The 24,743-nt window shown below is 44.3% G+C and overlaps 1 protein-coding gene across 3 annotated transcripts in view; it reads right to left on the bottom strand.

Annotated features, from left to right (window-relative positions):
* SNX29 (sorting nexin 29) overlaps positions 1 to 24,743 on the bottom strand; it is a 283,033-nt gene that overhangs the window by 208,879 nt on the left and 49,411 nt on the right. For all 3 annotated transcript variants that reach the window (XM_023529637.1, XM_023529638.1, XM_023529636.1), the window contains exons 5-8: positions 11,996 to 12,212; positions 9,248 to 9,318; positions 7,839 to 8,087; positions 4,399 to 4,774 (exon numbers count right to left, since the gene is read on the bottom strand). In XM_023529637.1, coding sequence (XP_023385405.1) covers positions 4,399 to 4,774; positions 7,839 to 8,087; positions 9,248 to 9,318; positions 11,996 to 12,212 — 913 coding nt within the window. The remainder of the gene's footprint in view (positions 1 to 4,398; positions 4,775 to 7,838; positions 8,088 to 9,247; positions 9,319 to 11,995; positions 12,213 to 24,743) is intronic.

The following is a 24,743-nucleotide window of genomic DNA, read 5'->3' as shown; positions in this document are numbered from 1 at the left end:
GGGAGAGAGGAGGGGGAAGGGAAAAAGAGAGAGGGATGGAGAGAGAGGAGGGAAGAGGGGAGGGGAGATGGAAAGGGGCAAAAGGGAGAAAGAAGGAGGAGAGAAGAAAAAAATCTCAGAGATTATGTGACTTGTCCAAGGTCATCAGCCTCACGGACAGAACCAAGGCCCGTGGGGTTGGAGCCCGGGGGTTCCAAGTCCAGTCACACAGACCTCCTGGCCACCACCCACCATGACAGGATGTAGTTTTCCTTTCGTTTAGAGCAGGGGTGAACACAACTTTTCTGTAAAGGAGCCGGTGGCAAATATTTTAGGCTTTGTGGCCATACAGATTCTTCTCTTTTTTATTAACAACCCTTTAAAAATATAACAACCATTCTCAGCTCAGGGGTGGATTTGGCCTGCGGGCAGAGCTGGCCACCCCTTCTTTAGAAGCCATCGTGTAGAGATTCTGCTTTCACCCTCTCTAGCTTTTGGTCATATTTTTGACACTGAACAAAAATCTTTACAGAATTTTGCAAAATGTATCATTTAATCCTGCAGGTAATACACACATAAGACTCTTGGATGGCAAACTGGAGCGCGAAAGAGCCTGTTCTTAGATGAACCTGGCTGTGCCCCTAGAATCTGTACAGACCCGCCTTCCTGAGGCTCCGATCCTTCGGCTGGTACTCAAGGGGACTCCAGAGGTGGTCACGGTGCCCTCAGGAGAAGGCAGCGAAAGCATCAGTGCTTTCTCTGCCTCTGCGCCCGCCCCGGGGCCGGGGAGGTGGGGGGGCATTCCACTGCTGCTGAGGGGAATCACGCCACTCCCCGGCAGCACGCGCAGGGCACGAGGCGAAGTCAGACCGCAGCAGCCGGGGTTTGGACCTCAAGTAAAAGTGGCCAAGGACCACCATGTCAAAAATGGGTTAGACTGAAGTGATTCCTGAGGCAGAGACCAATTCAAAATATGGTGCCACCGTTGGCTTAAAAACATAATGATAAGTATTGCTCTTTATCAGAAAAGTAAGATATTTATTATAAAACCTAGAAAATGCCAAAAAGAGGGGAAAAATTACACCCAAATCCACGTTACCCAAAACACTACTGGGTTAGACACTATCTCTTTAGTGCCTTTTTCTTTCTTCTGCACATACTTTTTTTTACAAGGCTGTAATAAAACTAACTGCAGGATTTTACATTTGGCTTAATTCGATCCTAATTCCCAAGTTTGTCTTCATACTATTTGCACACTCTTAAATGCCATTTGAGAGGTTTAAGACCCTAAGGCTTAAATGAGAACTACCGTGCTGCTGCTGCTCTGTGCACATTCAGGTCAGCTCCAAGGTCTTGCTTCTCTAAAGAGGGACCTCGCATCTAGATGCAGCACTTCTCCCTGGGACTCTGTCCTCAGGGTAGCCCCTGGCACTGGGACTGCTAAATCAAGTGGGATAAGCATTTCTCAGGCTCGTGACATTGCGTCAAACTGTTTTCCCGAAGGCTGTCGACACTACCAGCTATCTATGAAGATGCCCCATGTGCCAGCCTTGCCTCATCAGTTAACACCTACTGTGTGCCCGGAAGACACCAAGCCTGAGGACATACTGAGAGCAAGCCATTCCCAAGGCGCTAACCCGGGGTTCGCCTTTTGTCTAGTTTTCACTTTAAATCTTGGCAAATATGACAGGCAGATTATGGGATCTGATTTCACTTTGCGTTTGCTTAATTGCTGGTGAGGTGCAACATTTTTCCATATGTTTGTCATTCTTTTTGAATGATGTTTTCACCCTACTTCTCTATTGGTGCCATAGGACACATACGAAGTGACAGAAAAACTCCTTTCTATAATAAAGATATTACCCTCTTTTAAGAAAAAAACAAAAAGCAAAGCCAACACTTGTAAACACTGAGGCAGGAGGGATAAGATTTTCCTCGTTGGTCAAAGAAGTGGTTTAACTGCTAGGAAAAAGAGGCGTAAAAACCCAACTTGCGGCCAATGGAGCATCTTAAAGACAATGAGACTGACTTTGCCGGAGGCCATCGCAGTCCCGCACCGTTGTCTCCTGGCCTGGCCACCGCCCTCCACAAACCTGACTGTGCTGTCAAACTGCTAACGTTCTGGCCCCTCAGGCACCTCGGTCTCTCAGGGACATTAGCTTAGAACCCAAATGAAAGTATCACTCGGTAGGCCACCTCATCATTCCTCTGCTCTTTTCCCAAGATGCTCTGCAGAATGTTCACTCAAGACCCCCTGTTTACACCGGGAGAGGCTGCCCATAATCTGCAGGAGGCTCAGTGGCCTCAAAGGGCCTGGGCTCTGCAAAGGTCACCCTGAATTGTCCTGTGTTTTACACATCACAATGCTGGCAGCTACCTTGGCTTGCAAGCTGGGCTGCCTTCAGTGGTACCAGTCTAGGAGGAGGAGAAATGACTGTGTTTGAGGCCAAAAAAACCCACAAAGTGAATCTACTCAGAGGTGCATTCAACTACAGAGACATGGAATCCAAGTGGCATTTCCTAAAAGGCCCAGAATAAGAACTAAAGGCAGGTATGATGGTTAATTTTAAGTGTCAACTTGGCTAGATCATGGTAGCCAGACATATGATCCAGATGTTCCTGGGAAGGTATTTTTTAGATGATATTAACATTGAAATCAGTAGACTTTGATTAAAGCAGATTACCCTCCATAATTTGGGTGATCCTTGTGCAATCAGTTGAAGGCCTTAACAGAAAAAGACTGAGATTCCCCAGAGAAGAAATTCTGCCAGCAAATGGCCTTAGGATTCGGACTGCAACTCCTCCTTGGGTCTCCAGCCTGTGGCCTACTCCGCAGATTATGGATCTGCCAAGCTTCACAATCATGTGAGCCAATTCCTTAAAATAAATCTCTCTAGATAGATAACTAAATAGACACACACAGACACACACACACACACACACCCTACTGGTTCTGTTTCTCTGGAGAACCTTGCCTCATACAGCATGTCACAAGACCTGGATCCCAGGTACAAAAACATTCATAGCCTGTGAGCAAAAACACAAGCAGGAAAGTTATCCTAACAAATACTTCGGAAGGAGAAAAAAGCCTTGTGCATAAAAATCTTCATGTCAGAATGGCTGATAACAAAAAGCAAAAACAAACAAAAACGCTGGCAACCTAAATACTCAATAACGGGGGAAGCTTTAGCAAATCATGACATATTAATCTGACTGAAAATCAACCAATTGATATTCATAATTATGCATAAATATGGAAAATATTCAACAGTAGAAGATTTGGAGTGTAGCATCACCTAACTTTAACCCCAGCTTCACCCATTGCTTTGAGTAATCTCAATTCTCTACAGAACCTGTTCTTTCATCTCTCGAGTCAAGGTGATACCCACTAACCTAAGGATTAGGATGAGGTATAGACGTAGCTTGCAGCATCTGGCTTATCACAGATGATGGATAAGGTAATGCTACTGATATGGGAATCCAAGTGAATGGGGACCGGAGGGGAAAAAAATCAAAAACAAAATCAGGCAGAGTCTCATGAAAAAGAAAAAAACTCCTATTAAAACCACATCAAAATGAAAAGCTTGGGGCTAGAGACACACTATGCTCCTTAATCGTAGCGTGAAATCTCGATGTCTTCATTTCACTCTGATGGGTGGGCTTTGAAGTTTATTTGATGTGAAGACTGAAACTAAGCTAAATTATGCTGTCTTTCTCGAAATGTCAACACCCATGCCAACAGGCTTACACACAGTACCCCATTAAGTTGACAACAACCCCATGAAGCAGGTATTATTTTTCTTCCGGAACCCAGATGAGGCCTGAGGCTCTGGGAGGCGAACTAACTTGTCTAGACTAGTCCAACCTAAGCCATGGAGTGAGTAAATGAGAACCCAGTTGTCTCGATTCCAAGAACCAAGCTCTTAACTATGCTTTTCTGCTTTATGCCTTCACATGCATCCAGCACCTTCCGCAGGTATAAACCTACAGCAACTCCAGGGTTAAAGCAGCAAGTGCGGGCAAATTCATGCTGGTCACAGCCCTGCAGATAAATGCAGAAATCACCAGCCCACAACTATTCTCTAGAATAGCCCTGTTTTTCTCCAGAGTTTCCTATGCTAGTGGCAAGCCAGCGGTGGGAGGAAAATCTAGGAAACAAAAATAAAAGATGTATATATAAAGCAAAAATTTCAAGGCACACATCTTGACACTAATTTTGCAATACATACCTTCAAACATACTCCCTTCCCCTCTCTTAGTTCTCAGCAAATTAATAACGCTCCTTCCTCCTAAATTAAGATCTAAAAATGAATGACGTCCCAAACGAATATAAAACTTGTACCCTTATTTCACCCAATACTGAGGAAAGAGAAAGCAGTTAATGTAGCACCCTTTGTTATACGCTCAAGTGGAACTTACTTCTCAGGTGACTCCAAGTGGCCCATGTGCTTCCTTCCCGGCGTGTTCCTGTAGACATCGTCCCCGTTTTCATCCACATCTTCATCATCAATGCTTTTCACATCGATCTTCTGGTACCCAAACTCCCCATTTGAAGAAAGAGAATCAATTTTCCATGAGTTGCTGCTCTGACTCCCATTGGAATTCGGCCCAAAGGGGCTTTCGAAGGCCGACACGATATTGAGGGAGGAGCGGTCCGAATTCTCCTCCGAGCTCTCCCCAGCCGCTGGTATCTTTCTAAAAACATCGCCAGAGTTCTGCTCGTCTTCCTCATCATCAAATGAAATAATGTTGGTCACTTTCTTCTTCTTCTTCCTTTCCTTTTTACATTTGGCATCTGGCAAAAGAAAAGATATGGCATAAGAAAAATTAAGTGGTATAAAGGGATGATCGAGCGATTTTGCCACTAGATTGCGGAAAATCCTCTAGTACTCTACTGAAAAATAAATTATAAGATGAATTCGGATATTTTTTAAATCCTTAAAAAAACAACTGTTTAGAGGAGACAAAATGGATGTGGGCCTCTACTTCTGACTTAAACAATTTTTGATATGTCTCCTCGGGCAAGGGAAACAAGAAAAAATAAATAAATGGGACTACATCAAACTAAAGTTTTTGTACAGCGAAGAAAACCATCAACAAAATGAAAAGACAGCTTAGTGAATGGGAGATTATTTGCCAATAATACATTGGTAAGAGGTTAATATCCAAACTATATAAGGAACTCAAACAACTTAACACCAAAAAAACAAATCACCTGATAAAAAAATTGGGCAGAGGACCTAAATAGACAATTCTCCAAAGAGGACATACAGATGGTCAATAGACATCTGAAAAACACTCACCATCACTAATCATCAGGGAAATGTGAATGAAAACCACAGTGAGAGATCGCCTCGTACCTGTCAGAATGGCTATCATCAATAAATCAACAACAAAGTGTTGGCGAGGATGTGGAGCTTGTGCATTGTTAGTGAGGCTGTAAACTGGTGCAGCCACTATGGAAAACAGGTTCTCCAAAAATGAAAAACAGAGCTACCATATGACCTAGCAACTCCATTTCTGGGTATTTATCCAAAGAAATCCAAAACACTAATTCAAAAAACATCATTGCAGCATTATTTACAATACCCAAGATATGGAAGCAACCTAAGTGTACATCAATAGACAAATGGATAAAGAAGAAGTGGTACATATATACAATATTACTCAGCCATAAAAAAGAATGATATTTTACCATTTGTGACAACATAGATGGACTAGAGGGTATTATGCTGAGTGAAATAAGTCAGAAAAATGCAAATACTATATGATTTCACTTATATGTGGACTCTAAAAAATAAAACAAATAAATAAACAAAACAGAAACAAACTCATAGATACGGAGAAAAAACTGATGCTTGCCAGATGGGAGGAGGGGTAGGAGGATGGGTGAAAAAAGTGAAAGAGATTAAGAAGTACAAATTGCCAGTCATAAAAATTGTCACAAGGATGTAAAGTACAGCATTATAATAACTATGTATGGTGCTTGATGGGTGCTAACTTACTGGGGGGATCACTCTGTAAGTTATATAAATGACTAACCTCTATGTTGTACACCTGAAACTAATATAATATTCTAAGTCGACTGTAATTTAAAAATAAATTTAAGAAAATAAAAAATAACTTAAAAAAAATACGCCACAGAGCATATGTTAAAACTGTTCCTTCTAAGCAATCCTTCTAAACACTTTGATTCGAAGGGTATTATCATTACTGAAATATGCTCTCATGCCTGGTAGATGAGACCAAGCAAACCAGTTTGGGGTTGTAGTCAATTGTTCGATGGCCACAAACTCCTCACCACCCCCACCCCCGCATAATGTCCCTTTACGATGAGACTTCGCCACTCCTCCCTTTAAGAATGGTATCTGTTTCTCCACCCCCTTGACTCTGGACCGGCTCAGAGTTCTGCCTTTACCAATGGGAATGTGGCAGAAATGTTGGTGTGTGAGTTCCAGAGCTTGGGCATCAAAGGGCCTTATACCCTCCAGAAATGCTACCCTGACACCACCACAGAAGGAAGCTCATTTAGCTTACTGGGGGACGATAGGCCATGTGTAAAAAAATGTGCCAGCCAACAGTCAGCACCAATTTCAGACACATGAGTGTGGCCATCTTGTATCTTCTAGTTCAGCTACCAGCTGAATGCAGCCCCACGACTAAGCCCAGGTGACACCGGCAGAAGAACCATCCTGCCAACTGCAGAATCATTAAAAAATAATAAACCATGGTTATTTTAAGTCACTACATTTTTTTGGAGCTGTTTGTTACACAGCAAAGACTAATGGAAACAGAAATTAAGATTGCCTTGGTTCCCACTACTTAGATGAGCCAGTTTGTTCACCCATCTTACTCATCAAAGTTGTGTGTGAGACACTGAACAAATTCCCAAAACTCCATTCCATCCAAACAAAGGTGTGACATGTTCCACCAACGTATCACAACTCGGAGACAATGTCAAAACAGGGTCCCCGAAATGAATGGGAAGGGCACCCCTTTGGATATACAAATTCCAGTGTCTCTGTTACACGAAGCCCTGAGTAACCCTGTTTCTATGTCATTCGTGTGGGGTCTCTGCTCAAGAAGGAGAGGACAAATAGATAAAGCCACATGTACCAAAGACACCATGAGATTCTGTGTTGTTACCATCATTAATAATCCCAAAGGGCTCACCATGATTATTGCCTTGTCTAAGGGATCTGACAAGGACTAAGAACTTAAACTCCAAATTTCCAGTTTTACTGTAGCAACATTCTGAATGTTCCAGAAGACTCAAGGAGTATTGTAAATGTACCATAAAATTAATCTTAATTAAGTAATCTCTCCCCCTGGCCTCCACTTAAAGTCTTCTCCCCAATAAAGGCAAGCCTGATAGTGTACAGTCTCCATAGCACCCTATTTATCAGAAGGATAATTAAATATTTGTACAGTCTGTCATTAAATAGCCATCCCCACCCATTCCAAAGGAGACTGAAGGCTAAATGCCAGTAATCCATCTTACTTGGCTCACTGCCTAGCACACAGAATGCATTAAGCGAACAAATAAATGAATGAACAAAGGAACAAATGAATGAATGAATGAAGATCAACCTCATCTGGCTTCACGTGGCCATCACACCCTCCCTTTCGGCTTGCTCTTTTTCCTCTATCGTCTTCCCATTGAGGTATGGCTCCCAGATCCCACTCGGGGTGAATAAGGTTAAGGAAAATAAACAACAAACATGAACTGAAAATGCAAGCACATCAGATTTCATTCCCCTTGGCACTTCCAGGTGACAAGAGGTGTCCACCTCAGCCACAGTCTGTTGTCCTCTTACCCGACCCCCTCTGTTCTACCTGGAGTGCCCGTTCTCGCTCACCGCCACTGAGGTTCTTGGACACGACGGGCAGGGGGTCGGTCTCCTGCTCAGGTTTGATGAGGATGGAGACAGCAGAGGATGCTGTGATCTCCCGGAAAAGGCTGCTCACTCCTTGCGTGGACTCCTTCAGCAAGGAGGTCATGTTCTGCGTTGACTCCTTTAAGAGGTCCGAGACGGTAGGAGCAAACTTACTCTGCCCGTTTAAATCCTTGTTGTCGATGTTGATTGCGAAGAGTATGGAGTTCAGACCTGCCCCCAGAAGGGAAAAGTCTGGAGTGTGTGCTGCTGAACAGAGTCCCACCTCCAACGCGATAAACAAGTTGCAGACATCACAGTACACGCGAGAGGGCGCACACTGGTCTTCGACGTTGATAAAACCTCCTGCAAAACTGGGGTCAGTAGACACCAGCTCCCATAGGAGCTGAGTCTTGCCAGATTCTCTCCCTATCTGTCAGGAGGGTGGTTAAGGTGTAAATTCTGGGGGCAGATTGCCTGGGTTGAATCCCAGCACTGCCACTTAGGAGCTATGAGCTCTTGGTCAAGCTATTTACAACCTCTCTGAGCTTGTTTCCTTATCTGTAAAATGGGGACACAGTAACCCTTTCACAGGGTAGGTATTAAAGATCATCACCCACCAAAAACACTCATCTAAGTCAGTAATCACAAAATGCACCAGGATCATCATAATTATTACTTTAGGCAAAATTGTGCACTGGTAGCCTATGGCCGACCAAGGAGATCATGGTTGAATCTGACTCTTCCTCATCAACGAACTAGACTAACATGACTCTCAGTATGTGGGACTTGGTATAAACCTTCAGGAAAGGAAAAAAAGGAAGCAACTAGGACCTGGAAGAAAGAAACAAGCTACCCAAGTTGTATCCATCTTTGCGTGAGAGTCAAATGATAAACAAGTTAACAATTCACCAACTAACATCTCCCCAGGGCTTTCACGTTGACAAATGGTGAGGATGACTCTTTATCACATCTGATTCTCTCATGGCCTTGCAAAGGTGACTGCACTGCTATCGGGATTCCTACCTCGTAGAGCAGGAAGGTAAAAGACAAAGTCCACAGGATCTGACCCAGGAAACCAGGCAGTAAGGGGTGTGGCCAGGCTTCAAAGGCAGGCCTCCCACCTCCAGTTCCCTGGGTCTTTATGTTACACCTGCAAAGCCACAGCCAAAAACCTTCAACCCCATACTTTCCCTGCCAGGGTACCAAATTCTAGATAAATGGACTCAATGCTCCATGCCACTCAAGGAAAGACAGTGACAAGTGACTCATTAAGTCGGTAAGGGACAGGGAAAATTGTAGCATCTCTTAGAGCTATAAATTCACTCCCAAGCAGCCTCCTCTGCTCGCCAAGCTCCAGAACACCCATCGCCCCTGGCCTTGGCCAGGCTTACCAGCTGCCATGGTAGGAAGCATGCTAGACTTTTCTTCATCCATCACAAAAGACCAGTCTTCATAAAAAGTGCTGCAAATTGAAAGAGAAAGGGAGAAGGCTCTGAATAGTGGTTCTCTGCTTCCCTTAGCCAGACAATGCCATTATATGGCTTCCTGGAAAATCTGTGCCTGGTCATCCCGGAGTGGATATAGGAGGTCTCTGCTGGGCTGAAGCTTCTGGTTATAAACAAAGGATTGACTGCACATAGCCTACGACTTCCTCATTGGTCCCCTGAGATCTTCAGAGTCCCCTGAGCTTGAGTACTGAAATAAGCATGAGATGTAAATGTGGTGTTTATGAAGCAGCAAATCAGAAACACTCAAGCAAAGTCTCCAAGAGACAAACAGGAAATGCAAGCAGGCCCACAGGGACCCCCTGACTGGGCTAACACAAGAAGACAGCATTTCAGAAAGAAATTTTAGAGCTCCAGAGCTCTATCGACCAGGGCATATGTACGTAATTCTGGCTTGTGCTGAAGACTCAAAAGCCCAAGTTATCCTGGGCAGGGCTGGGAAGCTGAAAAAGCCCCACAAATCTAAATGGTGAGGGAGAGTGGGGGTCAGAGAGGCCTACAGGATCTGATCAAGGTCATGCGGCAATAAATCGTACAGCGGGAGTCAAAAGCAGGTCTCCCAGTCCAATTCCCCAGCTCTTTATCCGGCCCCCTGCTAAGCAATAACAAGCAAATCTTCTCAACCCCCTGACTTCCCAACTAGACCAGAGAACTCTAAATTAATGAAGTCAAAGTACAGTTTCACTAAAGCGCAGTCAGTGATGAGTGACCTGTAGTTCAGCAAGAGACTGGACATATTTGCTGCTGAAGTGACTGAATACAACTAACAGAAAGATTCTGAGAAGAAATGCATCGTTTTTCAAATACCTACCCAGCAACATGTCAGTGGAAGCACAAACTACATGTTCGAGCTGGCATGACAACTGTACCTGATTCCCAAAATTGTGATTCTTCAAAAATCTGAGCCAGTTATCATGTATGTAAGTATATTTGGTTTTCCCACATTGAGTTAAATAAGTGGCTAGTGATCCAGATAAGTTCAACTGTAATTCTTAACAGCAGAATTCATTTCCACTGCTCACTGTTAAATTCAGCTTTAATGTTGAGTGTACAACGCTGAACTACTTGCAAACGACCTACTGGAAAGAGCTGATGAAAATTCATTTTAAGGAACATGAGTATGTTCTCCTTAACTACACCTGTCAATGCTCGAGAGGTTCACACGGGCATTCACAGCCTGCCGACTCAGACCCTAAACAGCACACAGGTACAGCCAGCACCAGTCGTCCAGCCCCCATCACTCCCATTTCAGACCTACAGAGTCTGAAATACAACCGGACAAAGCATTACAGACATCAATGGAAGAACTTCAGGGGTAGTTGTAAGAGACCCAGCACACAATCCCAGAACGCCTAAGAGGAGACTCGAGCCAGGGAACACATGGCAAGATATGAAACCAGAGGAATGTATCACGGAAATCCCAGATTGTTGAATTAAATGAAATTTCACTGTTGAGGATCTAGGCACTGCTGATGTGAAAGTTATTCAACGGACCAGGGCAGGATTGATCACTGTCCCTTTGTGTCATCAAGTGACACAAAACTAAATATATGGTCCACCATTCTCAGAATAGAAAGAAAAAAAAAAAAAAGCCAAAGAGAGACAGAGACAGAGAGAGAAAAAAGAGAGACAGTAAAATAAACATCACGCGCACAGGAAAAATGACAGGACCATCGATGTTCCTGAAGGGAATGTGGCTGACTGCACTACTGTTGGCGCATATTCAATGCCCTCTCCCACTGCTGCGGCATAACCATTCCTCCCCACACTGCTGCGCTTGCCTGTGGCCATGTGACTTGCTGGCCAGTGAAATGTGAATGGGGATTAGGATCACTTTGGGCAGAAGCTTTAAGAGTCAGTGCTTAGTTCAACTACATCTCCATACAGATGGAGCCTCCATCAGCCTTGGTCCCTGGGATGAGAACCCCTGCTCACCCATGACAGACATGAAACGGGGGGAAGAAATAACCATGGCTGTCTCAACCCTCCCTGGTTGTCGTGATGTTTGTTACAGCAGCATAACCTGGCCTATACTACCCGATAGAGTGAACTTTATGACAAAGAAAAAAAGAAAACATAATAAACTGGGGGGTTGTTTCTTAATAGGAAATGACTTCTCTCCCCAACTTAAAACTTCCATATTCTTTCAGTCTGTTTGAGAGTGATTAACCTCAAAAACAAACAAACAAACAAACAAAAAAAAAAGAACAACCATAAAGAGTTGTAAAGAACCCAGCACACAAGGAAAGACAAAACACAAAACTAGGCACTAAACACTCAACATCTAAAAAAAGAAATTCTGAATCTGAAAGAAGCTCAAATCAAAATTCCACGAAGTGGAGAACAGGCTGTGTCCTAAGACAATAGCTTTCTCGACACCCCCAGACTTAATGATAATAAGCATTTATTGAGTACTTGCTGTATTCAGATGCCATGCTGGCCCTGTACAGGCCTTCTCTCACTTATTCTCCAAACCAAAGTCCCCACAGCACCCCGATCAAACTGGGGCTGTAAGAGTGAAACCCAGTTGCCCCAGATGGAGGAACTGGGATGCAAACCCAGGCATCTGACTCCAGATTCTGTGCTTTCAAGCACAGGCCCACACCGCCTCCCGGAACCCCAAGCGGCTGGTACCTGAGCCTGCTGCGGTCAGCCAGGAGCATGTGCAGGTAGCGCTCCAGCGAGTGCTCGTTGAGGGCGCAGCGCAGCCAGGCCCGGCCGCGGCCCACGTCGGAGGCGATGTGGCGCAGGGAGCAGAAGCGCTGCAGCTCGTGCTTGTTGAGGACCTCCTTCACGTAGAACCAGAACACCGGCTCTGTGGAGACAGCGGGACAGGCGCGCGGCACTCGGCCTGGGGCACACATCGTTTTTAGAGGAACGTTCCCTGAGCGTCTTTGAAGATGGTTAAGTTACTTCCTTAGCACAGAAAAGGAAGATGCTGCAGAGTATACCGAAAATAAAAATGACCCCTGATTCCACCATCTAGACAGCCATTGTTAACGTTTTCATGTATTTCCTTCCAGATATTTTTCCTGTACCTTTCTTTTCTATACAAAATTGACATCTGTGATCAGCTGGATTATAACCCCCAAAGAGAACCATGTCTTAATCCTCGGAATCCATGAATTTTAGCTTATCTGGCAAAGAGAACTTTACAGGTGTGATTCAAGTAAGGCTCTTGAGAAGAAGAGATTATTCTGGGTGGTCTCTGAGGGCCTGACATAATCACCAGCATCTTCATAAGAGGGAGCCAGAGGGAGTCTGGATGCAGACAAGGAGAAGGCGGTATGACCAGGGAAGCAGAGATTGGAACAATGCAGTCATAGCCAAGGAATGCCAAAAGCCACCAGAAGCTGGAAGAGACAAGGAACCAGAATCTACCCTGGAGCCTCCAGGAGGAACGAGCCCTGCCGTCATCTTGACTTTAGCCTAGTGGACTGACTTTGGACTTCTGTCTTCCGTACTGTAAGAAAATTAATTTGTTTTAAGCCACCAAGTTTGTTATAATTTGTTAAGGAGTCATGAGAAACTAATACACTATCATATTGTGTTTTGTGTATATATAGATATGCATACATATACATAAAAATATGCACATACACACACACACACACACACACAAAGATATATAGAATTTTGTACCCTGGTTTATTTCTTGTCTTGTCTAGATCATGAACAGTTTCCTGTGACATTTAAATACCTTTGGAAACATGATTTTTGATGGCTTCCCAATTAAACATAATTTAACTATACTGCGGAGAACATGACATTTTGCCAATTTTCCCGCATACTGCTTTGAACATCCTTGTACATAACTAATTGTCCTCATTTCTAGTTCCTTAGGAGAGATTTCCAAAGGTCTGAGATTACAAACAGATTTAAGGCTTTAAGAGAAAACTAAGAACGTTTGTTTTTATCTATAAAATAGTCATTTTACCTCCTCACATCCTGCCTTTTTACCACACCCACACGGTTTTTCATCACTGTAATTCTAGTATCCACCTAATTTTGTGATCCATTTTCTGCACTTAACAGTGGCTCATCGACAGTTTTTCACTCTGCCAATTATAGTAACAGTTACAATAGCAAAAGCCAATACTACTACTTATTGAGCATTAACTACAAACCAGCCATTGCACTAAACATTTTAAACTGACCTCAGTCCTCATAACCACCAAGGCCATTTCCACATCAAACACAAGGTCCGAGGCCTGCACCGGCGGAACTCATCTAGTGACATGCATTCAGTAAGCAACACAGCAGAACAAGACCTCAGAGCTGTCTAACTGCATCCCACAAAATTACACTGCCTGTGAAGTGAGGGGGCATCTACCTTCTTCAAATGGTCATGTTCACAACTGCTTAATAGCCAAGGGAGAACATGCTGAGTCTGCTGCCAGATGGGGATTCTAATCCGGGAGCTAAACAGGCCCATAGACCCCTCTGAGAATGTGACGAGACCTGTGACGCTCCCCTGCAGAAGGATGCACACACACACACATCTCCGTAACTGGGCGCCAGGCTAATAAGCTCACTAATAATACAGCTCAGCTGGCCTTGACTGCATTCTAACCAGAAGCCATGAGCTGAGTGAGGCGATGAGCCACCAGAGTCAAGAAGGGCTTGTCCCTAACAAGATTCCAGTCTAGTGGGCAGGACAGCAGACGAAGAGATTGTTCAATGGAATGACCTCAGGCAGGTCACTGGACTGTGCTAAGCTTTGGATTCTTCTCCAATAACATAAGCCCCGACGCACAGAACTGCCTGGGTTACCGGGGTAACTAGAGGAACGGGAAGTAACACTCTGAGCACGATGCCCAGCTCTTGATGACCAACCATGGTTTACTGAGGAATTACCCTCTCCTACGGGAGCATTTGTGTTGTTTCCTCTTTTCCTTTTTCTGTTAACAGCATCTAAGTGTATGTGTACACATGAGTGTGAGCGGGCGTACGTATTTGTGGATCCTGCCAACTTCTGGGATCATTTACAGTAAACGCCCAGGAACAACAAAAAACCACTAACTGGGCAGTTCGCTCACCTTCTGTCCCAGTACCTAAAAGTCAGACCAATCCCTTTCGCCATCAGATCAGCCCAAACCACACAAGTGCATAATACTTTCTTTCCTCTCGAAGCCTCTCTCAGAAACTAGGACCAGGGTTACTCGGTGGGAGCAGCAACCTGTTTTGAAACATAAGCAGACAAACATCTGTCTATCCATCACAATTTAAATCAAGTGACTCTCACCTGCAGCCTGTCTTTCTCGAAAACTGCAGTCACCTCCCTCTGACCTTGAATGCACATGAAACACTTGAAGGTGTGTTTTCGCCTTTCAATTTTGCAAATTGCTTACTGCTACAGAATCCTGAAGCATGCCAGAGCGATGCTGTAGGTGATAAGAATTATCCCAGCAGGGCTCCGCTTCCACTGCTAGAATTAATGTGATCTATTTAAAGTGCAGCTCACCTGCCACTTAATGCTTGCAGTGTCCGTAATTTAATTTGGGAATATACACCGACCTCCTACTGCTTTGAAATAAGGGGCTAATTCTAAAACTGAGTGAGGGCTTCTGGTTCCCCCAGTTCCTAAAAGCCATCTGCCAACCAGAACAAGAGCCAGGAAGGGGTGTCAAGGAGAATGACCTGGGGCCACTCGTTAATAGAGGATGACTAATAGCACAAGGCCTTTGGCAAAGTTTCTAAAAGGCTTCAAGAATTCAAGAATTCATACTTCCGGAGGCCAAAGATGATCAAAACCTTGGCTCCAATTCTAATGCAGATGATGTGACCTTGGGCAACTTATCCTGTCCTTCATCTTCCTCACCTGTAAAATACGGTTTGCTATGAGGGACAAAATGAGAAAACAGAACATACATGGCAAGTGCTTAGTGCCAAAGCACCGAGGCAGCAAACAGCATCCCCTCCCCTTTTCTTCTGGAAGCAGCAATCCCCTTTCCCAGGGGAACAGTGTCCCATCGGAACCTTCCCTCCCACAGGGGTGGGCAGTTCGCCAGGCTGGGCAATCACCTGGCCACAGCAGGGTATGTGCCTCGACTCACCTCGCTGGCCCCACCCTCATCCTGGCCCTGTTTGACAGTTTGTGCATCATGGATTTTTTTCTGTATTAATCTTGATTTTTTTAACATTGCATGAAAATATTATTCATCTTAATTGCTGAGTTTTTGATGCTCCCATAAATTCTGTGGCTGAAATGAGTGCCTCACTGACCTCGCCCCAGTCCCAGCCTGGACCACAGAGTCCTGCCCACAACTTCTACCTGAACAACCAGAAGAGAGAGGCCTTGTCTCCTTCTAGAACTGAAGTCCACAAACAATGGCCCAAGGACCAAATCCGGTCTACCACCTGTTTTTGTCGGTGAAGTTTTATTGGAACACAGGCCCACCTATTTGCTTACATATTGTCTGTGGCTGTTTTCCTGCTACTAAACAAGTTGGCAAACCTCAGGAGCTGCGACAGACCTATGGCCTAAAATACTTACTATCTGATCCCTTAAGGAAGTTTGCCAACCACTATTCTAGAAGTAGGAGCTCTAAAAATCATGGAATCCTGGAGCTATTTTCCCCCTGGGACCTGGGACCATTTCCCCCCTACCATGCAGAACGAGCCCACCTAGGGAAGACGCCAACTCTGAGAGAAGTGGGCTGAGAGAGGGAGACAGATGTAGGGGTGCTGAGCCCCTAATCCAGCTCCACCCCTAGATCTCTTAGTTACTTAAGTCAGTAAGTGCCCTTTTTTGCTTAAGTCTAAGTGGCTTGCTGTCACTTGCAAGCAGGGGAAGCCTAATGCAGTGAGATAGGGTATGTTCTTCAATCATTTGACAATCATTTATAGAGACTGACAAACATGCCACGCACAGAGTAATGCCCTCAGGCACTGAAGTGGCAAATGCATCGTGCAAAATAAACAACAAAAAGCATTACTCGACAAGAAACAAACAAACAAAAAAAACACTGACAAAGTTCTAGGCTCCTTGTAAACAAAGAAAGGACTATTTTCCTCAAATACTCAATCCGAAGGCAGACAGCTGGTTCAGAGCCTCTGTCATGGGCAGAATCTCCAATCTCTTAACCTTCACCTACCTCACTGTCTCAGAAGACTGTCGCCACTTTAGGAAAAATGCCCACAACTGCAGCAGAAAGAAAGAGGACAAGATAAAGCCAGCTCTATCACCGTTTTTTTCAGGCAAAGATAAGGAATCCCTGAAAACCACAAGGAAGTGGAGAATAGGATGTCAAGGCTGGCTTCATCACTCACCACCCTTGACCTAGAGAAGGATATCCCACAGCCCCAAGCAAAATCAGGTTCTATTAAGCTAAAGAAAAAAAAAAAGAGAAATAGATTTTAGGTAGGAAAGAACAGAGTCGACCATTTCAGGAACAAAAAGGAAACCACGGGCTTCTGTATTCCAGCCAGAGACCCGGGTGCACAGAAGCTCCTGAATCCCAGTCATGTCCCCAAGTGGACGAGCCTGACTACAAGACACAGTGGATACACAAAGAGCTGTAGCTTTGTCACTTGGCCATCTCCCAACCAGCCATAAGACTGCCTCCTGGAACCAGAATGCAGAGACTGTGGTTTAAACGCGAACATAATAAAGACTTGTACAAAGTATGTAAACTTGATCATTTTGTTTGCTTTTTTTCAATTGTAAAACATGCACGACAACATTGACCATTTTTTAGTGTATTATTCAGTGGCACCAAGTACATTCACGATGTTATGCAACCATCACTATTAATTCCAGAACCTTTTCATCATCTCAAACAGAAACTCTACAGCCGTTAAAAAATAACTTCCCCATTTTTCCCTCTCTCTGGTAACCTCTATTCTACTAGGAATTTGGCTATTTCAGAAACTTTATGTAAGTGGAATAATACAATACTTGTCTTTCTGTGTCTGGTTAGCATCTTTTCAAAGTTCATCCATGCTATGGCATGTATCAAAACTTCATTTCTTTTTATGGCTGAATACCATTCCATTATATGGATATACCATATTTTATTTATCCATTCATTTGTCAACGGACATTTGGTTGTTTTGACCTTTGGCTATTGTGAGTAATGCTTCAGATGGACATGGATATACAAGATCTGTCTGAGTCCCTGCTTTTAATTCTTTTAGGTGTATATCTACAAGTAGAATTGCTGGATCATATGGTTAAATCTGTTTAACTTTTTGAGGAACCACCAAACTATTTTCCAAAGCGGATGCATCATTTTACAATGATACTTTTATTTTTTTTGGTAGAGATGTCTTTATATCTCTTCAATTGATATTAACTGTTATTAAATTCCCTTTCACTTAGTTCTTAAACTCTCAGTTAGAAGAAACTTAAACTTCCCAATTAAAAGTAACTTAGCCACTTTTTTTAATTGTGGTAAAATTCACTTAACATACAATTCACCATCTTAACCATTATAAAATATATAATTCAAAACTTGATATCTTTTGAAAGAATGAATAAAGGCATAATAATCTGAGGTACTGGGTTGCTTTGGGAGACTTCAGCAGATTTAAATTTTAAAATTAAGCATCCGTACCGACTCTAGAGAACAAATACCACTTACCTTGGTAGGGGTGGATGGAGATCACTAAAATAAAGCAAGAAAAGGAGAATACGTTGCCACTGACTGACCATCCAGGACCTGATCTCACTACCTCTCTGCTTCGCCTTGTTCCACTCTCCCTGTCACTCGCCCTGCTACAGCCTCGCTGGCCTCCGGGGTGTTCTTCCAACAGGCCAAGCCTCGAGGCCTTACCCAGCCATGAGAACAGAAACCACACCAGGCAGTCCACTGAAGGAGTTTAATACAAGGCATCTTTTATAAAGACTTTGGAAGAGCTAAAAAGCCAAATAGGAGATAACCCTAGGGATCACTGATGCCAGAAACCCAGAGAGACAAAAGGAACAGGCTGTGTTACCAGGGCTGCTGGGCAATAGCTGGACTGTGGCAGAGGCACCTGGGAGGAAGGTGGGAGAAGAGGAAGGCCTAAGTAGTGGGCATCTGGGGCCTTCATGGACCATGGAGGATGCACAGCCACTGCTGGAGACGCCACTTAAAGCATAGGTGAGAGGAAGAAATACTCTAGCTTCCTCTTCCTCCTACCTTCTAAACTCAGCACCCACTGGCCAAACCAAGTGGCAAGACAATGACATGGGGGCCTGAAAAATAGAGTTTGCAGGGGAAGAGCAGAGAATAAATTTGAGAGCAAGAGGCAACTGAGTGGTAGACACTTTTGAACTTGTTGAACCACCTGGAATTCCTTCCCCCAACCAAAAGTATGGGTTATTCCCTCATGTCCTTAGGTGTCTCTTCAAATGTTCCCAGAAAGAGGCTGTCTGACTACTCTATACAGAAGAGTAAAACCTCCACCGTGGCAGACTGCTAGCGGGTCATCAAAATCTATCCTCGCTTCGTCCTAGACAAACTATATTCCCAGCCTGCTCTGCAGTGGCCAAGTGACACAGTTTCCACTACTCACAGGTGCCTTTCACTGGCCTGATTCACCCATTTCTGTCATCTGTCTGGCCCCTGCAAGCATCTGAGGTCTGAGTCCCAAGCTCTAATGCCTCAGCATAGCACATCTGGCCTTCACCCACATTATACAGGCATCTACAGTACCTCCTTTATTAAAAAAGTGGGAACCTTTTCTAGCACCAAAGAAACAAGGACGGCTAGAACAAGTATCTTGTTTCCTGCTACAGGCTTGCCCCACCCTCTGCTGAAAAGCCATTTTCACGCTTTCAGGAGTGAAGCAAAGGACCCACGGAACCAATAAGCTGGATAATTATGGGCTAAGAACTGACAACTCTGAGGCCAAATCTGAGTCTTAACTTATGAGACATTGGGACCAAACACCTTTGAAACAGCCAAAGGTCACCTTCAGCCAAGAGGTACCAACCAGCAATACCAGATCTTAATATGCTTGGACGGTTTTGTGACCCTTAGTGAATGACCACTGGCCCAAGCCCTCAGCCACCCCAGCTATCAAGGACCCTCCCCAGGACCCGTAATCTAGCAACTCACAGGTTAACACTGAGCCCGTGGGGGACAGCACTGTGGCTTCCGGCTCCCTCCCTGTGGCGAGCAATTTCCTACCAGCTGTTAAACATTTTTATCGCCACCCCTAGAGAGAGCTCAGTACTTTCTTAGCACCTTCCGAAGACATCCTTCCAAGGTCTCTTTCACCAGAAGTAGCTGATCCGCAAGTTCATGAATAAAACAGAGAAACACAAGAGGGAACTGAAAGCATTATAGGGATGGGGGCTGGGGGAGTGACTTCCCCTCACATCAAAACGATGGGCCCAGGGTTCCCTTGGCACATGCACTTCCTCCAAAACTAATTTTCTACAGAAATGAAATCGTTGCCCAAGGTGACCCAAGAAAGCAAAATATAAATTCTGCTTTGAATTAAATGCAATCAACCATTTTCAAAAATCCCCACTGAGGGTCAAGGAAGTTGGTTTCTCTAATTTTACAGCTATGGGTATATAAATGCCACCTGCTTTTCAACTGACTGTGAAGATATACAGACAGCAGAGGATGGGGTTCGGCTCCCCAAGAGAATGAGCAGCATGTCCTGAAGTCTGGGCCCTTGAGTCATTATTCTGAATGTAGTTTTTCAGTGCCTGGCACCTTGCAATACAAGGTGCCACGAGGATGAGTGAGGATGGACCCGGTCCTTGACCATCGAGAGAGACAAAGAAAACAGGTAGTGCCATACTTGGCTGTGATGAGAGAAGGACTCAGGACTACAGGAGGGGTGCCTAGGGGAGGGGGACTGCCCATCTGAACTGGGTGGGGAGCCTGAAGCTTCAAGAGAGAATAGATCAAACCCATCTGAATGGCTATTATCAAAAACACACAACACATCGAATGTTGGTGAGGATGTGGAGAAACTGGAACTCTTGTGCACTGCTGGTGAGAATGGAAAACAGAGCAGCCAGTATGGAAAACAGTATGGTGGTTCTTCAAAAAATTAAACATAGAATTACTATCGGATCCAGCAATTCCACTTCTGGGTCTCCAGGCCCAAAAGAATTGAAAGAAGGGACTTGAACAGCTGTTTGTACACCCATGCTCACAGCACTGCTATTCACAATAAGCGGTAAGTAGAAGCAACCGGGGTGTTCGCTGACAGATGAGTGGATAAACTAAGTGTGGCATAAATGCAAAACGGAATATTAGTCAGCCTTAAAAAGGAAGAAAATTCTGACACATGCTATAAGTGCATGAACCTTGAGGACATTATGCTAAATTTAAAATGCTCGACACAAAAGAACAAATATTGTATGACTCTACATAAAGTACCTAAAATAGTCAAATTCAGAGAGTGCACAACTGTGGTTGCCAGGGGCTGGCGGAGGAAGAAATGGGGAGTCATCGTTTTACAGGTGCGGAGCTTCAGTGTGGGAAGATGAGATGGTGCTGGAGGTGAAGAGCGATGATGGCTGTACAACGGGAATGTGCTTAATGCTTCTAGACTGTACACTTAAAAGTCATTAAATCTGTCATTTTTATGTTACGTCTATTTTATCACCATTTTAAAAAGAGAGAGAGTGAAAATCGAAGTTTGAGCAGCGACCATTTCGGCGCGGGTCAGGGAGGAAGGAAAGCAGTGGGGAAGAACAAAGGGTCCTCCCAGCCGTGAGGACTCCGGACCTGAGAAGCCAGGGGCGCTGTTCAAAACTTAGGACTTAACCATCTCAACTAGACAGAGGTGCTGAGCAGTGAAAAGACAGCAGGCCTGAAGACCCCTCCCCAGAGTGCCCAGCGTCAACGGTGTGGCTGCTGAACTGTGAGAGGTCCTCGGGGAGGAGGGTCCCCAGGCAGGGGTTGTGGTAGGAGGGGAGAGTGTGGGGGTCAGGTCATGGTTTCTTTATCGGCTGGACAGAAGTGTTGCAATGTCTTACCTGCCGGCCGCATGTGAGCCCTGGGTGGGTGGTAGGGTTTAGAGGAAGCGCAGAGACAAAGCGGGTAGGGAACAGACCCCAGAAGCCATGTCAAGGAGTGTGTTCTCTGTCCCAACTCTAATGAAGAACCGTGAGAGAGCTTTGGGCGGAGGGGTTAGAGAGCAAGTTGGTCTAAGACCATAACATGCAGAGTGGGTTAGAGCTCATCAAGACTGAAGGCAGAAAGACATACCCGGGGAAGAGAAGAGAACTCACTAAGGATGGAGGAAATGGGAGTGGATTAGGACTGAACAGGGTGCTTTGTGAAGAACTAGTTTAAGCAAAGGAGGAGGAGGAGGAGGAGGCTGGGAGGAGGGCCCAGGGCTGTCCAGAGGACCCACGTGAAGGGCAGAGCCATTCACCAAGCAAGGAACAGGCACAAGCAAGGAGATATGATGAGAATTCGGTCTTGGAGACTCTGACGAGACTGTGGTTCATCCAAAGAGACACTCACAAAGACCTGCTGGAGATATGGCTTAGAGTAATCAAAACAGAGATAGCAATTTCACCAAGGAATTCAGAGAGTATGTATGGAAACGAGAGACAACAGAATCTGGGAATGAAGAATATTATTTGAGTACGTAGATATGATAGACCAAGATAAATCGGCAAAGAAGTAGAAAGTACGCCAAGAGGTTGTGGCATTGCAGAAGGGAAGACAGTGTTTCAAGGTCAGAGGGTCACTGGTGCCAAAGGTTGCTGGACAGACAAGGAAGATTAAACTTAAATTCTACAGCAAGTCTGTCTCTGGTATGTTCTGAATCATGTCTATCGCCTTGTAATAGACTGCCAACACATAACCTGGTGATAACATATTATTGATTAACAAGAACAGCAAATTCCAATGTCATGTCATGAAATGCCACTCCTATGAACTGTGTCCCCCCAAAATTTATATGTTGAAATCCTAACCCCCAAAGATGATAGTATCAGAACCATGAGGGTGGTGCCTCAGAAACAGCACTAGTGCCCTTATGAAACAGGCTGCGGAGAGATCTCTCATTCCTGCCACCACACTACATTCTCTGTTGGCTGCTTGGGCTTTCAGCGGCTGCAAAACCCACCAATTCTGAGCCAAGCCTATGCAGAGCTCTCGATCACTTTTTATTAATTTTTAATTAATTTAAAAATGAATTATTGCTCTCCCCTCAAAAATTAATCACTTCCTTTGTAACACTTTGGAGTGATCCTGGTATAAGGTACCTCAGGAATCATGAACTACAGTACCATGCACATTAAATAATGTTCTTCCTTTCAACTGAAATCTATATATTGAACATAGTTTTATGGAAGAACCTATATATTTCCAGACACTAAGCTAGGAGCTGGAAAGTCAAGAGTAAGTAAAACAGACATGGTATCCTGAATGCCCAAAGTTTACCATCTAGTGGAGTATAATATGGTCAAAAGACAGCTAAATATGGTGTGATGGTAAGATAAAGTGGAATCAATCACCCTGTCCTTGCTCTCTAAGACAGGGGTTGGCAAATTTTTTCTATAAAGTGCCAAAGAGTAACTATTTTTAACTTTACCAACCAGATGGTCCTAGTCACAACTCTGCCTAAAAGCAGCCATAGATAGTAACTAGGTGAATGTGTGGGCTATGCTCCAATAAAACTTTATTTACCAAAATAGGTGGCAGACATAATTTGCTGACCTCTGCTCTGAGTGATCATAAGTTGTTTAATATTTGATGCTTAATTTACTCATGAATTCAAATTAGGGGGAACATGATCTTTTAGACAGCCCCCTCTTTCTAGAAACAATGTGCCATTATGGATAAAAGTAGAAGCTTCAGAATCACGATCATGTAGACCTGAGAATGAATCCCAACTCTGCTATTTATTAGCTCTAGAACATTACGGAAATTATTTCATTTCTCTGAGCCTTATTTTCTTCATCTGTAAAATGGGGACACCATCATTTACTATGCGGAGTCATTTCAGGAATAAAAGGGAATAATGAACGTGAAGAGTCTAACAAATCCTCTGGGTCACAGGAGCTGCCCGATACGAGCCCCTAGCAAACACTAAGAAAGCTAGTCTGGTCGACCAATTAATCAGAGCAGAAAACATCCTGGTGTCATTTCCAAGATTAATGTGCTAATCACGTCTCCCCTCCCATTTCTGGAGCATGCGCCTCTGACTTTATTTTTAAGCTGTCTTACTTTTCTTTGTTGTTTAAGTTAGGGTGTTTGGGGATGCACATAAAAGGAGATCAAACTCAAAGTGGCTCATAACATTAGGGAATTTGTTATTTCACATAACATTATGTCCAGAGGTAGAGAAGTTCTAGAGTTGGTTAATTCAGTAGCTCAGTGACATTATCAAGGATCCAGATACTTCCCATCTTTCTGAGTTGCCATCCTTAGTGCACTGGCTTTTGTCCTCAGACTTGTCCCCCTTCCTGGTTGCAAGTTCATTGTCAACAGCTCCAAATATCACAGTCTAAGCAACGACACAAGGACATATGACGAGCCTTCTCCAGTGTCTCTGTTTTAACTAGCAAGGAGCCATCTCAGAAGCCCCTCCACATACTTCTCCTCCCTTCGCTTTGGTCAGAATTGCTTCTCATGTCTATTCCTCGACCAACTACTGATAGGCTGACAATTATTACAGCTGGCCTGACCTGATCCAGATTCATTCCCCTTGGGGCTAGCTGCAGGCCTGAGGTTCTTGGCTACCCAACATCTGAACAAAATCAGTTCTATGAACAAAAAAGAAGGGACAGAACTGCTGAGTGGTGAATAACCAATGTCTGCTATAATTACTCACGCTAACCTGCATAACTGGAAGAGAAAGTTCAAACAAACTAAAGGACCAGACTCTGAAAATGTGGACTTCTTCCTCACCATCACCAAATCAATCGTTTGTATAGACAAATCCAGTCACTTGTCAAAGTAAGAGGAAATGGCCCCACCACACAGCAGACTCTCATTTCTGGGGTTTGACTGCCAAGGAGACACATAGGGTGGCCTCATTCCAAGCCTCTCTGGGTCCTTTATAACCCAACTATCTGGACGATCTGTTCAAAGGCATCTCAGTTTGGAATGGATGCTGCTTTCCTGGCCCGCCAACAATACCCAACAAAGTGAAGATGAGTCGGGGGCATAATGCCTTAAAATCATGTCTGCCTGACCAGCATTTCCTAAGTCAAGTAGGTCCTGCATTTGGAGCCTTATTTTGCCCCTGCGGCTTTTTCCAACTGTAGAGCCTCTCTGATGAAAAGGTAAGCTGAGCTCTCAGAATTCTCACTGAGTATAAAAGGAAAAAAATGAGAGTTCAGGGTCTGCCAAGGAGGAAGAGCACTGGGAAACGCCTCAAGGATTCTGCCGTGTCCTGGACTGAATAGTGTCCCCTAAAAATGCATGTCCGCCTGGAACGCCGGAATGTGACTTTATTTGGGAAAAGG

Source organism: Pteropus vampyrus, unplaced genomic scaffold (assembly GCF_000151845.1).
Source record: "Pteropus vampyrus isolate Shadow unplaced genomic scaffold, Pvam_2.0 Scaffold40, whole genome shotgun sequence".
NCBI lineage: Eukaryota > Metazoa > Chordata > Mammalia > Chiroptera > Pteropodidae > Pteropus > Pteropus vampyrus.
This window is presented reverse-complemented; position numbering and strand designations above follow the sequence as displayed.